At 36.2% G+C, this 23,478-nt stretch overlaps 2 protein-coding genes across 3 annotated transcripts in view; both read right to left on the minus strand.

Annotated features, from left to right (window-relative positions):
• Positions 1–8,652, minus strand: part of LOC121405790 (growth arrest-specific protein 2-like) — a 16,904-nt gene extending 8,252 nt beyond the window's left edge. Inside the window, exons 1-3 of the mRNA XM_041596741.1 lie at positions 8,598–8,652; positions 6,379–6,550; positions 3,517–3,641 (exon numbers count right to left, since the gene is read on the minus strand). Coding sequence (XP_041452675.1) covers positions 3,517–3,641; positions 6,379–6,499 — 246 coding nt within the window. The 5' untranslated portion in view covers positions 6,500–6,550; positions 8,598–8,652. The remainder of the gene's footprint in view (positions 1–3,516; positions 3,642–6,378; positions 6,551–8,597) is intronic.
• A 691-nt stretch (positions 8,653–9,343) lies between these two features.
• LOC121405803 (charged multivesicular body protein 2a-like) lies at positions 9,344–20,630 on the minus strand. 2 transcript variants are annotated; one of them, XM_041596760.1, is made up of 6 exons: positions 20,472–20,630; positions 17,864–18,113; positions 16,393–16,572; positions 15,176–15,306; positions 13,763–13,824; positions 9,344–12,561 (listed from the first exon to the last, which is right to left on the minus strand). In XM_041596760.1, the coding sequence occupies exons 2-6, from the start codon at positions 18,029–18,031 to the stop codon at positions 12,434–12,436; spliced, it is 669 nt and encodes a 222-aa protein (XP_041452694.1). In that variant the 5' UTR covers positions 18,032–18,113; positions 20,472–20,630; the 3' UTR covers positions 9,344–12,433. The 2 variants fall into 2 exon arrangements, with proteins under 2 accessions (XP_041452694.1, XP_041452693.1); XM_041596759.1 differs by having other exon boundaries at positions 20,468–20,630.
• Positions 20,631–23,478: the final 2,848 nt, after the last annotated feature.

Genomic DNA, 23,478 nt, shown 5'->3' on the forward strand with positions numbered 1-23,478 from the left:
CCAAAACATAGTTTCATTGATTTCATTTGTTGACTTTCTGGTTGAAATGTAGGTTTAATCTACAAGGAATTGGTCTATATGAACTTCTAAGATAGCAAACTCACTGTTTTTACATTTCACTCAGTCTAATACCCTCTATGTTTAGATCTCATTTAGCAGACCCGCCAACCTCTGGGAATTAAAAATTGTATTCTGTGTAAAAAAAAAAAGAATTTTCCCCCCAAAGTGTATTTCATAATAAAATGTGTGGCGCATTGGCTCATCGCGGCGCTTAAGCTGCATGCAAGCTCAATTGCGCACTGCTCTTGCAGATGAAAAAAAAAAACCATTGAAACATGTGCATATCTCACCCTGGCTTTAACAAAATGATTGAAAAAAAAAACCCCTGAAATTACATTGATCTAATAAACCATATTTGTGTAAGAGTTTTATGAAATAAAGATTTATAGAGATGATTTTTCTCAATAAATTACAATTTTTTTTTACAAAAACATATTTTTTTAAAGAAAAAACGTACTGCCATATTTTAGTTGCAAAAACATACTAAATACGCCAAAAACGCACTGGTTGGCAGGTCTGCATTAAGGCTAATTATCCAGATTTCCACTTTGTTTACTTTTTGTTTTTCACTTTGTCAAAATGAAATTTTGGTTTATAAACAGCTCATTGTTTATAGACCAGGCAAGGGCTACTATAGCCAGAGATGCCAACTTTTGGAAATCAGAATTAGGGAGGATTTGCACCTGCCACCAAATTATGTGCGCATAGCGCACATCTCGAGCGCGGAGCGCTCGACCCTTGGGGCCGGGGTCCAGGGCCCGCCTTAGGGCCCTGGAAGCTCTGGGTTTCTAGATGCTCTCTGGTGCAATCTGACCCTTATTTTGGGGCATTTCACATGTTTTGAAATAAACATTGTTCCCACTTTTTACCAGGTCACTTTTTTAACATTAAAAATATCAAATATGGGCTGAGAAGTGGCAGCTACGTTTTCACCCAGATAAATGTACTGTGTTGAAGATTGGAAGAAGTAGTTCTGACTCTGAGTATCATATGACCAAAGGTTCACTATCGGTTGTTCTACGTGAATGTGAGAGTGAGAGAGATTTAGGAGTTCAGGTAGACTCACGTCTTTCTTTCAAGGAGCACATTTCTAAAGTGGTGTCAAAGTCTAATAGACTGCTTGGTATTATTAGAAGAACTTTTGTACATTTGGATAAGACCTCTATTAAGCTTTTGTTTAAGGGTATTATTCGCCCTATCTTAGAGTATGGCCAGGCTGCGTGGTCACCGTATAAGCTGGGTGAGCAGAGGCGGTTAGAAAGTGTCCAACGTAGAGCTACTAAATTGATCCCAGGTATTAAGCACCTATCATACTCTGAACGTCTTCGCCTCCTGAAATTGCCATCACTCAGTCATCGACGTAAAAGAGGTGACATGATTGATGTGTACAAATATCTGCATGGTTACTATGATTCAAGTTCTGAACTTTTCTATCTGAGACAAGGTGGTAAAACGCGAGGTCATTCCTTAAAGCTAGAGAAAAGATATTCGCGTCTTGATGTGCGTAAGTTTTTCTTTGCTAACCGAGTGATAGATGTGTGGAACAGTCTCCCAGAAGATGTAGTTACTGCTTGTTCAGTGATTGCTTTTAAGAATAGACTGGATAAGCATTGGGAGAAGATTGCCTATGACTTTGAGTAATTTTCGTTTCTTGTGTGTTTCCATGGGATTTTTCACTGTCTAAGATACCCCTGCCACCCCTCCATGCCAACATAAGTAGCGCATCTAATTTTGTCTGAAGGAGAGCAACAATAGACATTTCTACTTTGATCGATGAACAGGCTTCGTCCTACGACATCGTTGGAGTAAACTAAACTAAACTAAACTATATGCATTTTCACATTGTAAATAAAAAATGAGGGGACAAACCTGTTCAACAATAATAATAAGGATGAATTATCACTATCGGCTATAGGCAGGTTATGTTCCACTATAAAGAAAAGCTCAGCGCTGGTCCCTTGCTTGGTGAAATAAAGACAACAGGGTACTAGTGGAGCTCGAAGATCTTGTCATCGCAATGTCCGTAGGCCTATGCCGTTTGCTCCCGAACGAAAGTGCTTCCAAATTATCATCACGACCTCCCTGCTAAACTGAAATGTCCACGCTGCAAATTGCGCAAAATGCATGGTAAATTCCTCTTTCCGACTTCCGAACACACAGGTACTGGAGACTGTATTCAGTCTTATACTTCTGAGACCATTTCTTGGTCTTCTTTTGTTGATTTTCCGCCATTTCGTGTCAATATCAACCCATCAATACGCCGAAATCACACACCGATATTCCACCGCACGACTCGACAAATCCAGTGGCCGCGAGCGCACACGCCTCGCGATGCTAGCCGGGCCTACCGGCCTGGTGCACAGTGGATTCCCGTCGGGCATATCACATGCACCAGCTTTTCGCTGCTCCTTATTTGTCTACTTTTCACACAGAATTTAGTAGCAGCGAACGTAATGGAGTTACTACATGCTAAAGTTAGCAGACGATACATGTCCTTCCAATCCAATTTGATCAATGCAAAAAAATCGTAATTTCGGGAGGATAATGATGGTAATCGTAAGGGCGGGAGTTGGGATGAATTTTCGGGAGCCTCCCGATGAAATCGGGAGGGTTGGCATCTCTGCTACTCTTAGCCCAAGTAAATATTAGATGAAATGCATAGAGCCTTAAGGCATGGTCACACAGCCCGAGCGTTGTTGGAGCGGTCGTGGAGCGGAGAGAAAAAAAATCATCACCGCTCGCTACCGTTCACCATTTTCGATTGTTTTTTTTATTTTTTTAAATTTTTGTTTTCGATTTTTTCCCCCAATTTTGAAAGCGAAATTCGACCCTCTTTCCCTACCGCACCACGACCGCTCCAACGACGCTCGGGCGGTGTGACCATGCCTTTCCTGGAAATTACACGAAATGGGAAATGGGCTACAGAGAATATTCTTGGGTCTGAATCCCATCAATGCAATTGCGCCTATTGGAAAGACATTTATCTCAATTTGCCAATCTCCATCCAGGTCAAGAAAATGGACAAAATCATAATATTGAGCAGGGCCCAATCAGGGGAGAACAGTTTTTGGAAAGTTCTGAAGTGGCTACCTGGGGCCCGTCTTACAAAGAGTTACGATTGATCCAATCAGTGTAACTCTATGGAAATCCATAAGTGTCATTATTTATTCTACATTTATAGGAAATTTGCACGATGTCCTTGGTAAACAAAGAGGAGCACAGTGAATTTTCAAGAAAACAACATGCATGAATATAAATCATAGTTAGAAAATATTTGATCAAACATGCATAATAGATGTTGATGTTGTTGGCCATCCATAATTGGGATTGATCGGATCAATCGCAACTCTTTGTAAGACAGGCTCCTAATGTTGTCCATTTTCATTATCGTTATTCATGTAGATTTGTAGATCATCACCAATTTAGCAAAATATATCAACCTTTTGTTAAACTTACATCTTTGATTTTATGTCCTGTCCTTTGGCATTCTATAGCTTTCCTTTGTATTAACTGAGCAAGTTTACAAAGCAATACACCATTGTCTAATGAATCCATCAACGTGTCAACTTCAACACTGACATCTGAAAGATTAAAAACATAAAATGATTGAACAATGTAATCAATGAATATTGTGGCAGTATTGGATATTATTTTGAGGAAAATTTTGTAGTTTGGAATGTTCAAATTTCATGGAAATCATAATAGCTCAAGCTACATGTATATGTTGATATTGCAGTGTATCACCAAAAGCAAAATTGTACTATTAACTTTTCTTTGTTTTTTAAAGCAAAAGAATCGTCACATTTTTTCTTCTTTCTTTCTTTTTTTTTTTTTATAATACCACTTCCAAGGTATAAAATTGGCTGAATATCTCAGGAAATGATCTTTGAATGGACATGTACGTAGCTTTCTGATATCGGAAATATACATTTGTAAGAGAAGTGTCCAAAGGCACCAATTTGAAAAAATAAAAAGAAAAGTATTAAAAGCAGGTGCTGGACTAGGCCCCATCTATTGGTCTTACATGTAATGCCTTTTCACTGGCCTTGGATATTTATGTGCCTTTCTGCTTATCTACATGTGTGCTGCAATAAAAAAAAAGTGATCAGTAGAATAGCCATCTTGTCCTTAAAAAAGTATCAAAATCCAAGGCCTGGCTAAATATCTGTAGACCTATATTCATAATATTCAAATTTTTAGAAAAAAAATCAACACCTGAAAAAGAGGCACAAGTACTCTTTTGTAATTGATACCCAAAAGTGTAATTTCAGCTATAGATATAGGCCCGTACTCTGAAGTTGGCTTTAACTTAGACCACGGTCTACAACTCTGTGCTAAAATAATGGGGAGCAAAAAGTTCATAAATTCTGTTTGTATTGTATATTTCTTATGTTTACTATTTTATTTCCTTTTGCTTTCATAAGGAAGAAAAATACTTTGGTTATCATTCCCAGACAATTATGAACAATTTGGGTGTCGTATATGAGTTAATAAATTGAATGTGTACTGTTTGAGATTTGTGCTCCAGTTGGCTCTCCATAGTTAAACCACAACTTTAAACCAGGGTTTAATTTAAACACAAGTTCAGAATATGGGCCATAGATTTTACTAGAATGACTTCTTTTCTCCAGAAACTCCAGGGGCCCATTTCATAAAGGTAGAGCGTCAGCGTCAAGTCCCAAAACAGCGTCAAATTTTCACTTGCAGCGTCAAGTTTAATATTTGACGCTGCAGCGCATTTCATAAAAAGTTGACGCTCCAGTAAGAGCGTCAAATTTTTACTGGAGCGTCAAGTATGGTTACTGGAGCGTCAAATAGGGTTAAATATTTGACGCTGGTCATGGGGGAGCGTCAAGTTGATACTGTAACGGGTTTTTCATTGTTAAGAATGGTGTATGTTGTGCTCAGGCATGCCCATAGGGCTCTTACAAGAGAACGAATATTTAGAGCAATGTCTGATGATAATAATGCCAATAGTAGGCCTAATAAAGAATATATTAAGGTAATGTTTTCTAATAGAAATGCTTTTTTTTTGTCCTGCCTACCGAAAAAAATAAAATGCTGAGAAATTCCTCCGAGACAGCATATCTTTCAGTTTATCCCAGGGCAGGTAAAAAAAGGAAGGTTATACTATCATGACTATAGACAGACTTTAAAAGAAAATGACAAATGGAGAGGATTTTTTTTTGTGGGAAAAAATCATGAAAATAGAGGAAGGTGGATGTATTATGTGGAAGTGTTTAATTTAAGGCCTGAAAAAAAGCCCTATGGCCATAAAAAATGATAAATTGCTTTTTTTCCCCGTTTGTGACTTTCTCAAAAAAAGTTGTGGCTGTTGTGTTGGCACTGTCATGATTGTTGAATCCATTGATTTACTGAAGTGAATGGTTATTCGCCGTTGAAACTGATAACTTAAAAAATAATTTCCACTTTGAACAAAAATAATCTTTTAAGGTCATTTTCGATGTTTCATGCATAATTAGAGCGTACAAATTTACTTGCTTCAGGTGATTTTTAACAGCACTGGGCACTGCACCAGCAGTGGCCTGCGCCTGCCTTCAAGTTGTTGTTGATACAACCTTGCATTACTAACACAAATAGTCAAGTGTGGGACTGGGATTAAAATTGTACGGTAGAAAACTTTTGAAGGTGAAATTTCGACGGGTAATAATGAGACCTCATCTTTTTCAAAATAATCTTTTCCCTGCCACAGGGCTAATATAAATAAATTCTCTTTCATAAAACATACCCACTGGAGAAACTATGCTATGTGATCACAAGGAAAAATAGCATTTTCTTCTCTCTACTAGAATTGCAATCCATCACTGTGCACCATAGAACCATCACTCTGCTTCAATGGCTAGTCTTATGCTGCAGACCCTGTTTGCAGTTGCTAAATAATAATGTCGCTCCCGAAAAAGTTAACAAGCAAACAAAATATATATATTCTTTTTAAATGTTTTTCTTCTAATTTTGCTTCTCAAAGGTGGGGGGTGGCACAGCCCGGCTGTACCCCCCCCCCCCCTGATCCGCCAGTACTTTCTACCTTAACTTGGGACTTGAATTGAAAACAAAAAACTGGAGAGAAAGGGGATTTCCCCCTAATCAGCCTCGTACATGACTATTCAAATAATTCGCTGGAAAGTCAAGCTGACTTTCCAGCGAATGTGCTTTTATGAAATGCAAAGTTGCTAGCATAGCAAGTTGCTAGTATAGCAAGTAAAAGCTGCTATTCTACCAGAGTTGCTATCATAGCAACTTGCTATGATAGCAACTCTTTATGAAATAGGCCCCAGATCCCTCTCTTATCTTACTTACCTAACACCCTTGAGAGCCATTCTGCCAAGTCTTCTGTCAGAGGTATTAAACTTTCCTGTGCACTCTTATTGATCTCCTTAGAATAAGATAAGGAGTCACCCGTTCCACTCTCATTAGCCATTTTATGCTACCATCAGTCCTTGTGATTGTCATTGAATGCTCTGCTTACAATCTGGAATACAAATGAAACAAAAGTAAACAGACAGTAGGGGAAGGCGGGGTTAGTTGTGACAGTTTTTGCTTTTTGCATGTTAGAATTGATATGATTAATAATCTTGTCGAAATAAGTACCTTGCCTTGAAATTTAATTCTTCTGAAATATTTTCCACCTTTATATAACTTTCTATCCCCACACTGAAAGTCATTGTGACCTTTGAAAAAAACGATGTCAAATGGCTCAACTTGCCCCATATATGGGGTAAGTTTGAGCCACCTGTTGGGGTAAGTTGAGCCACAACAACTATGTACAAAATGTATGAGGGGAGAACCAGCATGTCAATTTTTTGTTTAAAGTCTTTTCACTTGCTAATTCTCTATAAATACTAACATCCTTTAAAAGGAAAAGAGCAGTCATGTAAATTTGCTCCTTTCAGCCAGCATTTCAATCGATTTTTATGGTTGGTTTGTTTTTTAAGATACATTACCATAGGAATTACCATGGCTCAACTTGCCCCATGCTGTTTGGCTCAACTTACCCCAGTCCGAACTTAGTGCGATAATTTTGTATCCACACATTTATTATGCATCCATCATATAAAAGACTATCACAAGAATGAAGATCCATACCTGGACTAATAATGTTGTTATCATGTCTTTATTATATTTAAAGATGTGTGTGTTTATAAAGCACTTATCTATTTCACATTCTTTTTTACTTTTTTGCCTGAAATTCATATTTTTCCCTCTAAAAAACTACTTTTTGCTTCAAAGTTGAAAACAATATGGTGGGGTTAGGGGTTATGCTATGGGTCATCAATACATGACACCACCACAATGTCTGACTCATTCATTATTGGCCTGGGGCTGGTGGCTCAACTTGCCCCTATGCTCAACTTACCCCGCCTTCCCCTACTGATGTGATAATCTATTAAATACTTTATCCAAAAAGAAAAGAAGAATGTGTTTTTTATTACACTTGAAAATTATGAATAGATTTCTATCTTGAGTGAGATTTAAACATATAAAGAAAATATATGAACATATATTTTATATATATGAACAAAAGAATATGGTATTTTCCGGAAAATAAACTGCGGCCATGATTATACCGCATCCCCAAATTCGGGAAATTGAAAAAAAAATTTGGCAGCCCAAAATAAATAACATTTTGTGTTAGCCAATTCCATTGAAAGATCAGAAGATATACAACATATCACTAATTTATTTTTTATTTTTAACAATACTTCATTCTTTCACTTTATTTCCCAAATGCGAATTATTTCTTTGTAGAATATTAAAAGGAAAAAGACCATGAAATGGTATAAAAAGGGAAAAAGTAAAAAAAAAAAATCGAGAGACAGGGCTCATTGATTTTTGTCTTTATTTCACAAAAAACATATAAAAACGAACTGGACCAAAATAAAGATTTTGTTTTGGCCTGAAACACCAAAACGGGGAAAAATAAACTTAAAACAGGAAAAAACAGTGCCTTACTTCAGCTGTCATGCGACTCCCACTTCCTTGGTTAATCCGATCTTAATACATAAACATATTATGGCAATGGATCCCTGTACAGATCGAGTTAGAAAATCAGTGAGTGGAGCCAACGCCAGAGACGGAGCTGTTCAGCGTTGTTCTACTGAACTCCGTCCAATCACCAATTTTCTAACATATAATGGAGACCAAAGCTAGTTTTGGTCTTAACTAAAGTAAGCTGTAAGCCCACGCTCAAGATTTGAGAAATACAAAGCCTGAAGATTCTGAAGTAAGCCCAAGATTCGCACGATCAAGTTCAATTAAGCAACAGGTCTCCCAATTCCGTAGCTAGCCAACGCAACGGAGGAGCTGATGTGAGCGGCAACCCACGGGCAGCAGCATGCAGCGCAGTCCACTGTCCAGCCTCGGCCGATCCCGTGAGCGGTCCGATTATTAATGTTTACGTTTTACTGAAGGAAATATTAAAGTTCTTAAATCATATTCATATACAGCTCACAACTAGCATCATTATGAGTATTATCTACAGTCAAATAAGATAAATACGAGTTTACTACCTAACTTACATGTTCTTTTTGACTTAATAATTGACTCTCGGACTGTCTCAGGCAAAACTCCTATAGGCCTATCACAGAACAACAAAAACACAACTTACGAGGAACGTAGAGGTCGTCGCGTCTTCAGCTTCCGTACGTATTTATACATGCATCTAATTAATTAGGCTCAATTCGGAGGGTCCTAAAAATTCTGTCGGTAAATTCTGAACATTATTTCGTCATTGCCATAAGAAGTTAAACAAACACCATCAAAATATACCCTGACGCCCCCTCCCAAGAGCAAACATCACACTTCAAATCTACCCCATCACTCATTGCTGTATATCCAATTCCAAACATATCCTACTTCTCTCTCTCTCTCCGTCCCCTCTCACTTTCGCTTATCTTCTCCATCCTCCGGCATCTCCCATTGATGTACAGATGAGGGGGGGGGGGGGAGGGATGGACCCCTTCTTCCATGACAAGTCATTCCAGGGCCCCTAATTTTCATGTCTTGTACCCCCCTCCCCTGTTACGCTTGTTTGAAAACGCTTGTTTTCTCTTTTCATTAAAATCAGCCGTTTGTTGAGATGTGCTTCCCCTTTAGCCTTAGAAGTTGCACTCATAAACCAGAATAAAGCTTGCAGCAAAAACTTCAAGCAAACATAAATCATACATTATCCATAAATCTTTTATATTTAACATTTCAAAAAATATAAATGCAAGAACAGGGACAAATACAATGAACTCAAAGTACAAAATTGATATATCTTTAAACTATTTCATACTATACATGTAAATAACTTTATTATCAACAATACAAGTAAGTTCAAAGGCTTAATAATACATATCCTCTTTATAAATATAATTTTTTCTTACTTTTAGCACTGCAGTGCACATTCACACTATCTTTCTAATGATACCAATCTTTCCACTATTATTACTTGAAAAAGTAAATGCCAAAGCTAAGTTCAAGAATAGCTCTAAGCAGTCCCCTTTCCTCAAATAGAATCAATAAATTCTCATAGTTCATAAAACAACCTAAATGCTCATAACACTGTAACCTTTGTTACAAGCACTGCGTATCGGTGATCTGTGATTAATGCAGAAAATCCACATTTAATCATGGTTTTCAGACTATAGATTTGAAACAGCATTCATGAAATTGGGACTACACAATTGCATTGAACTCCTCTATTCTTTGTACAAGAAGAAGTCACAATTCAAATGCTTTGCAGCCCAGCATTCTTCATTTGGAATTTCATAGTGTGCATTTTTACATCACTGCATGAGTTTTTCATTACAGATTTGACAACTTTTTTTCAAGTCCATTGCAACATACAGCTGTAAATTCTATATCATAATAAACATCATTATAAAATAATTTGTTTCACGAAGATCATATAAAAATCATAATTTACAAAAGGCTACCATGACGACTAAATATTTACATTATAACTTTCAACAGACCACATATGAGAGAATGTATGAAACGGATTATAAATACATCATGCATTCCCCTTGTGAAATAAATGAAAAACAGTAATAAGAGTAAAAACTTCAAAAATAAATCTTCAATATCCATCGACCGAGTCCACCACATGTTGCTTTCCAAACTGGTTCGGAAGACCATTTATGATCTCTTCAAAAACCGCTTCGAGCATTCCCATTACATGTTACCAGGTGGGTGTTTCATTAAGCTGTTTGAAAAGTTACATACAGCTTTAGGCACCACTGGAACATAATCTTAGTCCTAACTGAAATTACCCAGGAATATATCACTTGGCATGAGAAAGGGTAACCAGTCATGCATAAAGTCATTTGTATCTTACGAACAGCTTTATGAAACACCCCCCCCCCCTTGTTTCCACTAAACTAGTTTGCTCTAAACTAGTTTTACAGGACCCTGTCCATGGGTGATTATTCTATTGTTACTTGGGGTGCTGAGCATTGTCACAGCACCCCCAGTAACAATAGATAATCCTCTGTGGCCAGGTCCATGTAGTTCTAGGACTGAAATGCGAACGGGGTCTTAGGTCATGTGGGAGGAGACCAAATAGAAAGTGGACTGAGATTCTGTATCTCAATAGATAATGTTTTTAATAGACAGATAACCAGGTTTAAATTGAGTTGTATGATTGATTCTTCAAAGATTCTTTGGGAATATCAACTGAAATAGTACAAACAGAACGAAAGAAAGCAAATCCTTTTTTAAAATATCATATTGGTGTTGTATAGCTCATATCCCATCAAGAGCTAACATTTAACATATTCCTAAGATGAACATTCTTTGCTCTAATTTGAAACCTGAATGCTGTTTCATGAAAAGTTAATTGTAAGATTAGCAAAACTTTGTCGGATGACTTTGAAATCCAACGGCTACTTCATAAAGATTAAATGTGACTTAATGTAATGTGGATGCTAGACATGGTTTTAAAAACTTAGTAAACCAAATTAATTTGAAAAAAAGTCTCAAAACAATGTTTATAATTAAATGTATTTATTTGTGTTTTTTTTTACATTTGCTTTACCGTAACAACCATGTAGCCTGGCATTGCAAAAGTTGCCCAAGACTGGAAGTACAGTCATTAAACATAATGGTAAGAGCTTTTCGTGTTAACAATTTATTTTTTATGTTAAATGAGAGCTATATCAGCTCCCAGTCTCTTGAGGATTAACTTTTTGGGAAGTGGTGGGTGTTTCATTAAAGTTGCTAGCACTGACTAAATTGTCAGCGTTGACAATTTCAGTGAAATCCTTAGATCTGATTGGCTGAAAGGCACTGGCCTCTGAATGTTACTATGGTAACTGTCGGAGGAAGACAACTTGTCAGTGCTGACAACTTCCATGAAACGGTGGTACGCTTATTACATGTACATAGTTGATTTATGTATAATTTCATTTTCATACATGGGCCCTAACACAAAACAGTTAACAAAGTAAGTAACATAAAGCAATGACTCTGATTATTACTGGCCAGTCTTTTACACAGAATGCACTTACAATCAGATCATGTTTGGTCATTACAAGCTGATTGCAACTTTCATCCACAAAGAGTAGAATCAAACACAACTACAAACATCACATGCACATCATTGATCTTCAACCAATCAGAAACAAGTATTTGGGACTTGCATTTGATTTGTTTTAGTTGCATTTAAATAATTATCTTTCTGCAACCCCTCCGTTTTCATTTTGGAAACTCTTCCCTCTCGTAAGAATGTACATGTAAGACATGGCTTGTAGATGAGGATCAGCCTTTTCCTGATTTTGTTGACAAAATTCTGCTAATTCTGAGCTCTCCCAATAAATAGAAAAAGCTGAAAGCATATTCCATAAGATAATCAACCTTTTTGTACAACCGACCCCTCTTTTTCTCCATTCTTTCTTCACCTGAAAAACCAGTCAAGCCATGATAAATCAAGAGCATTATAGCTTTTCATACAACCTACAAAACAGAGATGAATTATTTCAGGAAACTCCCACATATAGTGAGTCACAGATGAGGATCAAGCCAGCTAAGGCATTCATTCCACAGACGGGAGACCTTTGAAGGACCCTTTAAAAGATCAAGCAAGTTTCATGGTCTTCAGAGGTCTTGCTCTCTGTGGAATGGGGGTTTTAGACACAAAAGTTTTAGAGGCCCACTATTGTACAAAAACAATATGACCCCTGAAATGCTTATGTGTCTAATCAAGCAAAATCTGTGCCCAATGGGTCAGACAACCATACTGTTGAATGTATCTGAAGTTTCAGACTTCTATTCTTTCCTAAATTTGTCCATCCTTGCTCAGCAGCAGCATTTGACGGATGTCGCTATGAAAAAGGCTGTGTAAAGTCCATTTGCTTCCTACATGTAGCATTTTCTATTCTCTCCGAAGGTTATCAAGTCTAGCTTGAAGATCAGCGTCAGCATCACCTACTCCTTCAGCAACGGGTACCTTACCGGATTCCTTGTTCTTGGTATTGAGCGCTCCTCCTGTGGTCGGGATACCTACAGTGTACAATGTCAATAGAGATTTCATTATCATCATGGATATCTTTAATATGCACAGAATGTGTTGTTGTATACAGGAGACTGCTAAACCATTTTACAAACAACTGGAACATCTTCTTAGGTGCTAAGTCATTTGCATGGGGATATGTCATTAATCCTATCTTAACTGGGCTATTTCAGACCAGTACATACTGGGGGGGGGGGGTCAATTTGACCCCTCCCCTCAGATCCCGGCCGCTGATCATGCGATCACCGCGAAAATTTGCACGCCCGTAGAGCCGGATGTAAACTACAAGACAGTATGGTAAAATTTTTAAAAAATTAATTCTCGGGAACGCCTTATAATTTTAATTAATTATGCAAAAAAACCTAATGAAATTTGCCCTAAATTTTGTTTTTTGTGTATGTTTTTGCCTTTTACTCAATTTATATAGCTAGTAGGTTGCTAATTTGGTTGAAGTATCAATCATTACATTTCTAACAAATATCTACAAAAAATTGCAAAAATATAAGTAATTTCTTATTTATTATATTGTTTTTTGAATTCTTATGTATTTCCTTGTTTTTTAAACCTTTGTTTTTTTATTGTTTTTTCCAATGAACTTTGTCGGGGACCCTTCTGCGATCATAAATAGCATAGAATAAATCTATTTAAACCAACAGAAGTAAAAATAATCATACATCTATGATTTTTGGTTGAAAAACACATTTTGCATTGACTTTGTACACGGAATAACGTTTTTGAGCAATTTCGGGTCTGACATGCACTTACAAAATGTTGCGTGATTTCAGAACCGCATCCCCGGGCATCACAATTTTGGTCTAAAAAGATGCGCAAGACTTGAAAGTAAAAAGTCAGTGAGAGGCGCGATAAAAAAACTTTGCGCGACGGCGTAGTGATGAAATTTTTCGAGGGGGGGTCGACCCCCCCCCAGTTTAATAAGGGTTAAGCAAGTAAAGTAATCAAACTTACAAACAGCTTTAAAAAATGGCTTCCTGGTGGGTGTTTCATGATGCTGTTCCTAAGTTACTTTATGATCAACTGATGACCTTTTCTTATGGTAAATGATATAAACCAGATTTTCATTGGTGTTGATTTGGCTCTTTAGAAAGGGTCACCAGTCGAGCATAAAGTCATAAGTCACTTATGAACAGCATAGTAATGAAATGGTCCCTAGATATATAAAAAGTTTCTTACCAACTAGATCATCTGATAATGAAAGACCCAGTTCATCAAGGACTTGAGACACAATGGCATCACTGAGAAAAAGAGAGAGAATTACTTTAATTAATCGTGCACATTTGTTCTGAAGGAATTGAAGTCTTCCAAGACTTAAATTTTAATTTACCGGTAAACCCCAATCAAAAGTGTGTGAAAGCATGAGGATTTTATTGTAAATTGCACATTTCTTTGGTGGGATTGTTGAGTTAAAAGTGCCTCAATTTTTAGCACACAAATATAACATTATAAACCTGAATTAGCAAAATAAACATACATCATTGCTGCCTACAGTGAGAGCTATTGTACGCACCTTGTATTACGACAAATAAAGAAATGACACACATATGTAATGTCTAATTATACTTTACTTTCATTGTTCAAATACAGTGGTTTAACTACATGCCAGAGGGGCCACGGAACGGTTTTCAAAGTGTGTGGCTGACCATGCAAAAAATCAAATCATATGGTCATTTTACGTTTTTGTACATGGTTTTGGAAAAAAGTGGGGGGGGGGGGTGAAGCCCCCTCAGTCCCCCCCCCTCTGCTTCCGCGGCCCGTGCCATGAGAAAGCTCCACGAGTATATGAATTGAGAAAAATCTGTAGTCCCCAAGAAACAAATTAAAATGCTAGTTTTTCATTTAATACTGTATTTAAAATATTATCCAGTTAGAACACTATGGCCCCATCTTACAAAGTTTTGTGATTGATTCTATCAATCATAAATCGAATTTGTGGAAAGTGGTCATTTGATATAGGTGGTCTTTAAAGGACAAGACCATCCCAGAATAAAGTTGATTAGAATAAAAAAAAGAAAAATCCAGCAAGCACAAAATTTCATCAAAATATGACGTAAAATAAGAAAGTTATATCATTTTAAAGTTTTGCTTAATTTCACAAAATAGTTAAATTCACATCCCAAGTCGGTATGGAAATGAGGGAACTGATGACATCACTCACTATTTCTTTTGTATTTTATTACATGAAATATTTTTATTTTCTCCTCATTGTCCTGTGAAACAAAGTTTTATTTTGCCCTGAACAATGTGGAACTACAATTGTTTAACATTTCATGGTTCAGTCAAGTCGGTCCTTATTGTCAAATCTGTAAAAATTGAAATACATGTATTGTATAATTCAAACAATAAAAAAAAGGAGAAATAGTGAGGGACATCATCGATTCTCTCATTTACATGTAACTAAATTGTGCATATAACTATATTGTGGAAAATAAGCGAAACTATAAAATGCCATAACTTTCTTATTTTTCATCCAATTTTGATGAAATTTTCAGCATTATGCTTCTCTGATTTTTCTCATTTGATTAAAATCAACATTTTTCTGAGGTGGACTTGACCTTTAAATCAGATTGAAGTGTTTTATTATCTCACCTCTCTTCTTCATCCTGATCTCCTTCCATGACATCATCAATAGCATCATTCATCATTTCTTCCTTCATATCCATGATCTCTGATTCTCGTTCAAACTCCCTCATTATCTTCTCTATCTGAGGCAATTTCATCTGTTTCAAGATAATATAAAAATCTCATTTTATCTTAAAACTCGAACTATTTTCATGGAATTAACAATGCATCTGATATGAAACGTACCAAATACTTTTTTTAGAAAATAGATTTTAACAGCTTACTGCTGCTACATGACTTTCAAGCAGCTCCCCTATATGATATGTAATATGACTTTCATATAAACTAACATTTCTTCAAAGAGTTTGAAATTATTTTTCTTGTGCAAATATGTTATCATATACATTTTCTTCAATATGCATCTATGAAGAAAATTCATTCCATCATTAACAATTAACATGGCAATAGTTTTGAGCTGTTTGTATTTGACATAAAAAAATTAATCAAAATAAAAAGATTATAACTTTTTTAATCTTTGAGGAATTTTCATCAAACTTTCTGAAATACAGGTAATCTTGCATAAATTTGATCTTCTAAAAGTCAAAGCCATTTCAAGACCATAATAAACAAAACATGTGTTATATGCTTCTTCCAAGTCAATATGTCAAACAAATTATTGTGCTGTCATATAGATTGAATAAACTGAGGCAAAGTTTCCTTCTTCTTTTTTCTTTGTTTTTTGCTTTTGTTCAAAGGGGAAGTTCTCCTGACTATAGCTTGGTTTTGATTAAATCAGAAAAATATAGATATTGGCGAAAGTTTGATGAAAATACATCAAAGAACATAAAGAGAGTTATGATTTTGTTTTATTGCTGATGTCATATGTTAGCAGCTCTCCCATAAATTATGTAATAAAAATTCCATAAAATCAAATTCTTAAATAGTATATGATGAAAACAATATTTTTCTTATAGAAGGGGATATGAAATGATCAGTTCAATGGTACATCCTGTACACATATAAAATCGCTTTTAATACACATTTCTGAAAAAAAAGTTTTGTTTTTATCTACATATGAAGGAGCCATTCATCTGAGATGTCACTAAATCAAATGATATAATTCACAATTCTCTTATTCTTTGATGAATTTTCACCAAAGCTACACCAGCATTTTTCTCAATTTTCCTGCTTTTATTGAAACCAAGTTATTGTCAAAGTGAACTTCTCCTTTAACTTGATCATACCTTAGAATTCATTGTTTTCAATGCCTTGGAGACACCTTTCATAGCGTTAGCCATAGCACTTTGGGATCGTAACGTCTGTACTTTCAATGCCACCGCCTGGATGTTTGCTTTCATCAAGATAAATCTTTTGACAAAGTTCCTGGTTCTCACTAAATCCTTAGCCATGATCTTCACTGCATCCTGATGACAATTAAGATTTTTTTTTAAAGAGAAAAGTTAAAAAACATTCAGATTAACGAGAAACTCTCACATGTGCATTTTTTGCCGTTCACCTGTGTTGTGCTTCATCCTCCTGTATCTGATCCACCAGTTTCTATCAAAGACTGCCTGCTTCTTAAAGCCTGTGTATAGCTTTGGTAAAGGGCCAATAATGTAATTGATAATCGAATATCTTCTAATATGACAGTCTTACTGAAGCATAGAGACCGTTAGATATTTTTCTAACTGCACTTCTCTGAGAAAATTTCAAATATTCAAATCTTGGATATATAGCGCCCTCTCTCGGCGATGCTTGTTTTAAATTTAAAAATGGGCATTCAAGCACTTATCTTATAAATTTAGTGATTAGATATCCAAAAGTTACAAAGAACATATCTTGAAAGTTTCAGCCCATTCCATGATTTGGAATAGGATTTAATTGAAAGACAAAAACACACAGATATTTTAATTTGATCGGGTGACCCAATCAAGTTAAATTTCCATGTAAAATCGCAAAATTTATCCTGTAAAACACATTTTCATTTCATATCCTCCACATCATAACTGTTATAGGGCATATCCATTCATATTAGCTAGCAATGAATTGGAATAGTGATAGGTGCATTTTGGTGGATTTACCAAAACTATACACAAGCTTTAAGACCTCATTTTTTTATCTAGAAACTTAAAACATGTATGTGTCGATTGAAATCTATTGATACATGCTCAGAACCTGCATATAGCCACAATTAAACAACATGAAGCATGCATTTTACAAAGATAATCAACTTGTCATATCTCAACCTCTGGATGATTATTAACATTGGATACTATTGCCTTCATAGGGCTGATCTCCGAAAGCAACAGATGGAGAAAATCAGGAAGAGGAAGAAGAGTAATAGAAGATAAAGGAAAAACTATAGTGCTGTAATCCAATATGAGATTACATCTACTTTTCAGAATGAACGATTTGATTCCAGACAACAAACAACAATAGCATATTTTGAGAATAGTGACAAAAGTTCCCCAAATTGCATTCCATTTCTTTAAATGTAGACTTGGAATACCATACTGGATAATATTTTTAAAAAGAACTTAAAAATCTTTATCAAACTCATGATATTCACTGTTTACAGTATTTTGTAATCAAAATATGTTGACTTGGAATGTTTTGTTTTCCCTGAATTTCATGATTTTTTTCCCCATTTTCTGTATCGCATAAAAAAATTTGGGACTAATAATTTCTAAGGAAGAGGACCTCATTGTTTCTTACCATCTGGCCTAGCTTTGCCATCTTCTTGATATCAGCAATAACCTTCTTCTCCTGTTGCTCCATACGAGTCCTCTCTCTGTCTAATTCTCGTATCGTTTTATTCAGCGCTCTCTGGTTCTGCTTCAGCATCTGCTCCGGCGTCTTTTTTTTCCCAAACAAAGCCTGCATGATGACGGCTTGTTGTTCTGTCACTGGAAATTGGGATCTCTTTTTGTATGAGTCTATCTGCTTGGTATGACTGGTTGGTCACCTACATTACAAGCAAAAAGAGAAAATACTAGTGAAGCATACTACACACTACGATTGCAACAAAGTTACCAAGGATTATTTTTCCTGGTATCTTATCTACATGTATCACAATTTGCTCTCTAGGTCTAGATCTATATTTTCAAAGATGACTTAACGTAAGATCTGGAGTTATATCCCCAAAAAAAAAAAAACTAGAATTTTATTTCGTCATGAGGACGAATTAGGTGATCTGTCTCTGATTTCATGATCATGAAGACAATCAGCATGTTTATTGAGATCAATTATGATCAACATGATGAAAACTGAACTTCTCTTACAAAAATAATGTGTTGAATACTCTTGAAAAAGAGGGAAATGAGAAAGTAGAGTGAAAAAGTGTAGGCCATACACACATCGTAAATGTACATGTACATATTGTACATTAAGAGATTTTAATCTCTTTTATTGTCACTGTGGATCTATTCTAGCCTTCTACTTTCTAGCATTAGGGCCTACTTTGGAGTGCTACATATACCGACTTGCCCGGCCAGGGAAATGATGGGCAATTATAATTCAAACTCATTTGCCTGATCAGGCAAGCATTATTTCAATAAATTCTAAAATTAATAAAGAAGTAGAATCTTTAAGGCAAGTTCCCCCAAGTCTGCGCAGTCCCCCTTGTCTGCACACACGCGTATCTGTGCAATTCTAGTAAAAGATACGCAACAAGCACAAACTTTACACATGCAATACATAGACAGGTATTCATGAACAAATATGACTCAAAATGGTGGAAAAATAATGAATTTAGGGCATTTCATGTAACGGCCGCAAAATGCATTCTTTCTCTTTGAAATCCCTTAATCGTGTGCAAAGTGAATGTGTGTGCAGACATGGGGTATAACTACTACAAGTACCATTTTTTTTCAATCTGAAAATGACTGCCCGATGTTTTTTCAAGAAGGCAGTGTATACAGCCACACGCGTGTGTCTTTACCATCCAGCCACACGCGTGTGGTTATATCCAGAACACCTATCTGTGGATACCGCCACACGCCGCCAGTAATAACAGTAAAACGCGTATGTAGGTCTGACCGTCTATATCACGATCAAAATAACCTCATTTCTTCATTAAATTCTTACATTCTAAACCACTCTGATTTCTTTAAATCGTTTCAATTTCATTCTCACCGTCTTCTTTCCTTGCTTTTCTTGTCTTGTTACAAAAGGCCACCTGTTAAATAGCAAATTTCCACACTTTTTCTACTTGTGTCGATTCTCTACTGACTCTAGGCTATGTGCGTGTACGTGCGTACGTACGAAACTCGGGATTCGTGCATGCTTAACACTTGGTACGAAAATTATTCGTACCAAACGTAAACGTAACCCAAACTGTGTATGTCTACTGCGCTGCGCTAACGCTGCATGGGTCTGCCACCGTACCGCGAAGGAAGCCAGAATCGACACAAGTAGAAAAAGAGAATTTGCTGTTAAACAGACGACCGTTTGTAACAAGACAAGAAAAGCAAGGAGAGAAGACGGTGAGAATGAAATTGAAATGATCTAAGGATATCAAAGGGGTTTAGAATGTAATGAAGAAATAAGGTTATTTTGATCGTGATATAGACGGTCAGACCTACATACATGTTTTACTGTTATTACTGGCGGCGTGTGGCGGTATCCACAGATAGGTGTTCTGGATAGAACCACACGCGTGTGGCTGGATGGTAAAGACACACGCGTGTGGCTGTATACACTGCCTTTCAAGAAAACCCTATAGGCCTATTTTCTTTAATTTTTTAATGAGAAATTTGGTACACTTACTCTAAACAATATAAGGAACATTATTAATTGAAATATTTGTGAAAGAAGAAATTAATGTTGATTCCTAACTCAAATTGTTAAGTGCGCAGACTTATACTTCACTTGTTTAAACTATTTTAAATTTTAATAGGGTAATTCATTTTCAGAAAATCAACATAATGTACAACGCCACGGCAACACACTGAATAAATCTTTTTTTTATCAATCAAACAGAAACTAAAAAAAACTAACATTAGATTTAGCTACACTAGGGTTGCATTTACATTATATTTACTAAGTTAAAACAAATGATGGAATACAAACCAGGGAAGCTATAATCATGAGAACATTTAGGTCATTACCACTACAGTGCATGTAATTTTTACGCACACATATCCTATCGTACTACGAGCACGATTCTGTGTCAAAGTCGTTCGAATTTCACAGGAACAAAATCGCGCGCCCCACTGAAGCACATTCATTGGGCGAGGCCGAGGTAATTTATTGAGGTCGACCGTCGACGAAGCGAAGCTACTTCATTGTTTTTGTATTAATTTGATACTGCAGAATTACCTACTGAAGCAAGCCAAATCTTCTTGGCATCGATATCAACAATATCCCTTTTGCTTTGGATACTCTTCCACTTCCAGTAATAATAAAAGTTAGCTGAAGTCGCCAGTGGAGTCTGGAGATGATTCAGAATCACGAAGTAAACATCATTGGTATAAAAATAGCATATGATCATAACTGAATTTCCCACCCGAATAATTATTCGCCGAAAAAAAAATATCAGAGTATGGTAGCTTTGAAAGGAGGAGGGGGGCAACCACTGATCGTGAGCCTGACCATGGTCAGTATAATGAGGGGGGGGGGGTGTGGCACGAGGTGTCAGGTGCATGGATGGATAGGTGGTTCGGTGGGACAGGCACTGATCTGTGGGGTCATTAAATTTTGATCGAATTATCCAAATACACATAAATTATAAATATTTTTCTTGCGCTTTATAGTATGACCAAAAAAAAAAAAGAGAGAATAAATCTGATCTCCAAGTGCTTGCAAATATATAAAGGGGATATTATTGAAAAAATAACATGTTCCAGCTTAAAGAGGACGATATATTAGTATAGTAAGGTCGCGAATTTGAACGATTTTCTTATTCCCCTGTACCGTTTGCCTGTATCTGACATTTTTGCTTCATGAACCCGGGGGGGGGGGCACTTCTATTCACGAGTGGATACTATGCGCGACCATGGGGTCTCGAAAAGAGTCCTATAAACACGTAATTTCCATATTCTGAAAATTCACCCCTTAACAAGTCTTGGCGTGTGAAACCCTACGTACCCTTAACAAGTATTGGGAACAAAACGATAATCTTGGCAAATATTCCCTGAAATGAACCCCTAAACAAGTACAGGAATGTTTTTACGGGTCCTTCGGTCGTCTGCTTTACCTTATTTGGTTTAGTACGACCCCACCTTCTACACCTCGCGCAAATTGGACTCTATACACGAAGTGTTGGGGCAAAAAGGACATCCTTTACAAACATTTTAATTTTGCTTTATCATCCCCGCAAATGTAACCCTAAACACGTAATTTTCCTTGCGAAATAGATATCCCTTTTTCATTATTTTTGTGTTTTTGACACCCTTATCACATTACGTACGTAACGTGCCCTATCGTGAAAAAGACATCGCTTTTTACATGTTTTTTGGTCGCGCATGGTATCCGCTCGTCAATGTAAGTGCACCCACCCCCCCGGGTTCATGAAGGACCCCTTGCAAGCTTAACTAAAACTGATTCCTATTTAGGCGTATTGCTGCATTTTCCAATTTGTTTCGTACGTTTTTGTAAAATGTTTCTCCTTTTTAATAAGTGTTACTAGGTAGGCCTCCCGATTAATTTCCGTTTAATTGTGAGAACATGATACTGTGATTTCCATGTATTCTGTTTTCTTGTGATTTTAACCTGTTGAAAGTCGGTTCTTCCAAATTCTTCCGACTTTATCCCATGATGACCACACCCACTGAAACTTGTTGCAGGTCCGACACGATAGAGCCCCCGGCCCTATATCCACTCTCACAGGGGGCCCAGGGCCGGGAGATAAGTTGGTTTGATCATTGAAAGCAATAAAAAATAAAGAAAAATGAACTATTGGAAAAGGTAAAAAAAAACAATGAATAAAAAACTAAAGAAAATTAGTTTTTAATATTTTGTGACGTCAGAGACTATCGAGTAGTCTCTCGACGTGAGATTGAAAAATATAATAAGCATTCCTCGGTGGTGATCATCAGAAACATCTATTTCTATTCCTTTCTATAATAAAATATTGATATGTACCATAAAAATGGAATGTATTACATGAATTCACGATTTGTAATTAGGGGGGTTGTCATAATGACGTCACAAATTAAACATTTTGAAAAATCGTATCTTTTTTATTCTTAGATGGATTTTCTTCGAACTTTCACCAACATTTTGCCCTGTTTTCTTGAACCAATTAATCAACCTGTTATCGGTTAAATTTCCCTTTTAATAAATTTGTTTATTGTCTTTAGTAAAGACTTTTTAAATAGAGGAACTCATCTGTAATATGGCAACACTGATAAACCGCATGATCTTCATTAGCTTCACTATCACAACATATTGTCGCGGGGGAGGGGGTGAAAAGAAAATCATCCACATTCTTCTCAAATCGGCTCTATTGTGGGAATTCGTGACCAGTGAAGGTATATTCGTAATTTTTTATTCAGTCCCTTTTTTCAGTTATTTCTCATCCCCTCCCCTTCTCATTTTCCTTTCCGGAATTTAGCTTTTGTGTTTACCTTTTGTCCGTATTTAGATTTTTTCATTTTCAACATCTTGTTTTTCCTCTTATTCTTTCTTTTATTTCCACCGCAATTGGAAGGGGGAGAGGGCTTCGAGCTTTTCCCCATAAACTTCCTAAGATGGTTTCTTTGATAAATGAACATCTAATCTGAGTTACACTGCAGTAAGTTTGATTACAGAAAAAAATATTACTTTGACATTTGAATTTGCAGAATTTATTTATTTTAATAGGCATAAAAATATACATGGCATGCAAGTATTACAATAGCAAAAAATGATAATAACACATAAAAACATGATATGTTATTGCAACATAAACAACAACACAAACAAATGAGAAAGCGTGTGATTGCATATAGGCAGAAAGGAACCTCACATATGAAAGGCTGACAATCCAGGAAAGTATTATGAAGATGGTATAACATTAGACAACAAAACCGTTCCTTTCATCCCCTAAAAATCCGATTGCAGCAATCAGATAATTAGTCAATTTCTTAAAAATAACCTAATAACATCTAACACCACTGTTTTAAATTTTAACCAACGCTGTTTAAGACGTTACTCTTACAAATATTTCTTTTTAATTCTAAACAAGTTGTTTTCAAAAGTTGAAGCAATATTTGATAGAGTGACACGGGCTTGAACATAGTTGGCTATAAAATTTACAAGGTGATCCAAATAATAGTGACATTCACTCACGGCTGTAATTCTCTATAACTCAGTGGCGTATTTGGCCCCGCCCCCCCAAAAAAAAAAAT

The sequence above is a fragment of the Lytechinus variegatus genome, chromosome 19 (genome assembly GCF_018143015.1).
Source record: "Lytechinus variegatus isolate NC3 chromosome 19, Lvar_3.0, whole genome shotgun sequence".
Classification (NCBI taxonomy): domain Eukaryota; kingdom Metazoa; phylum Echinodermata; class Echinoidea; order Temnopleuroida; family Toxopneustidae; genus Lytechinus; species Lytechinus variegatus.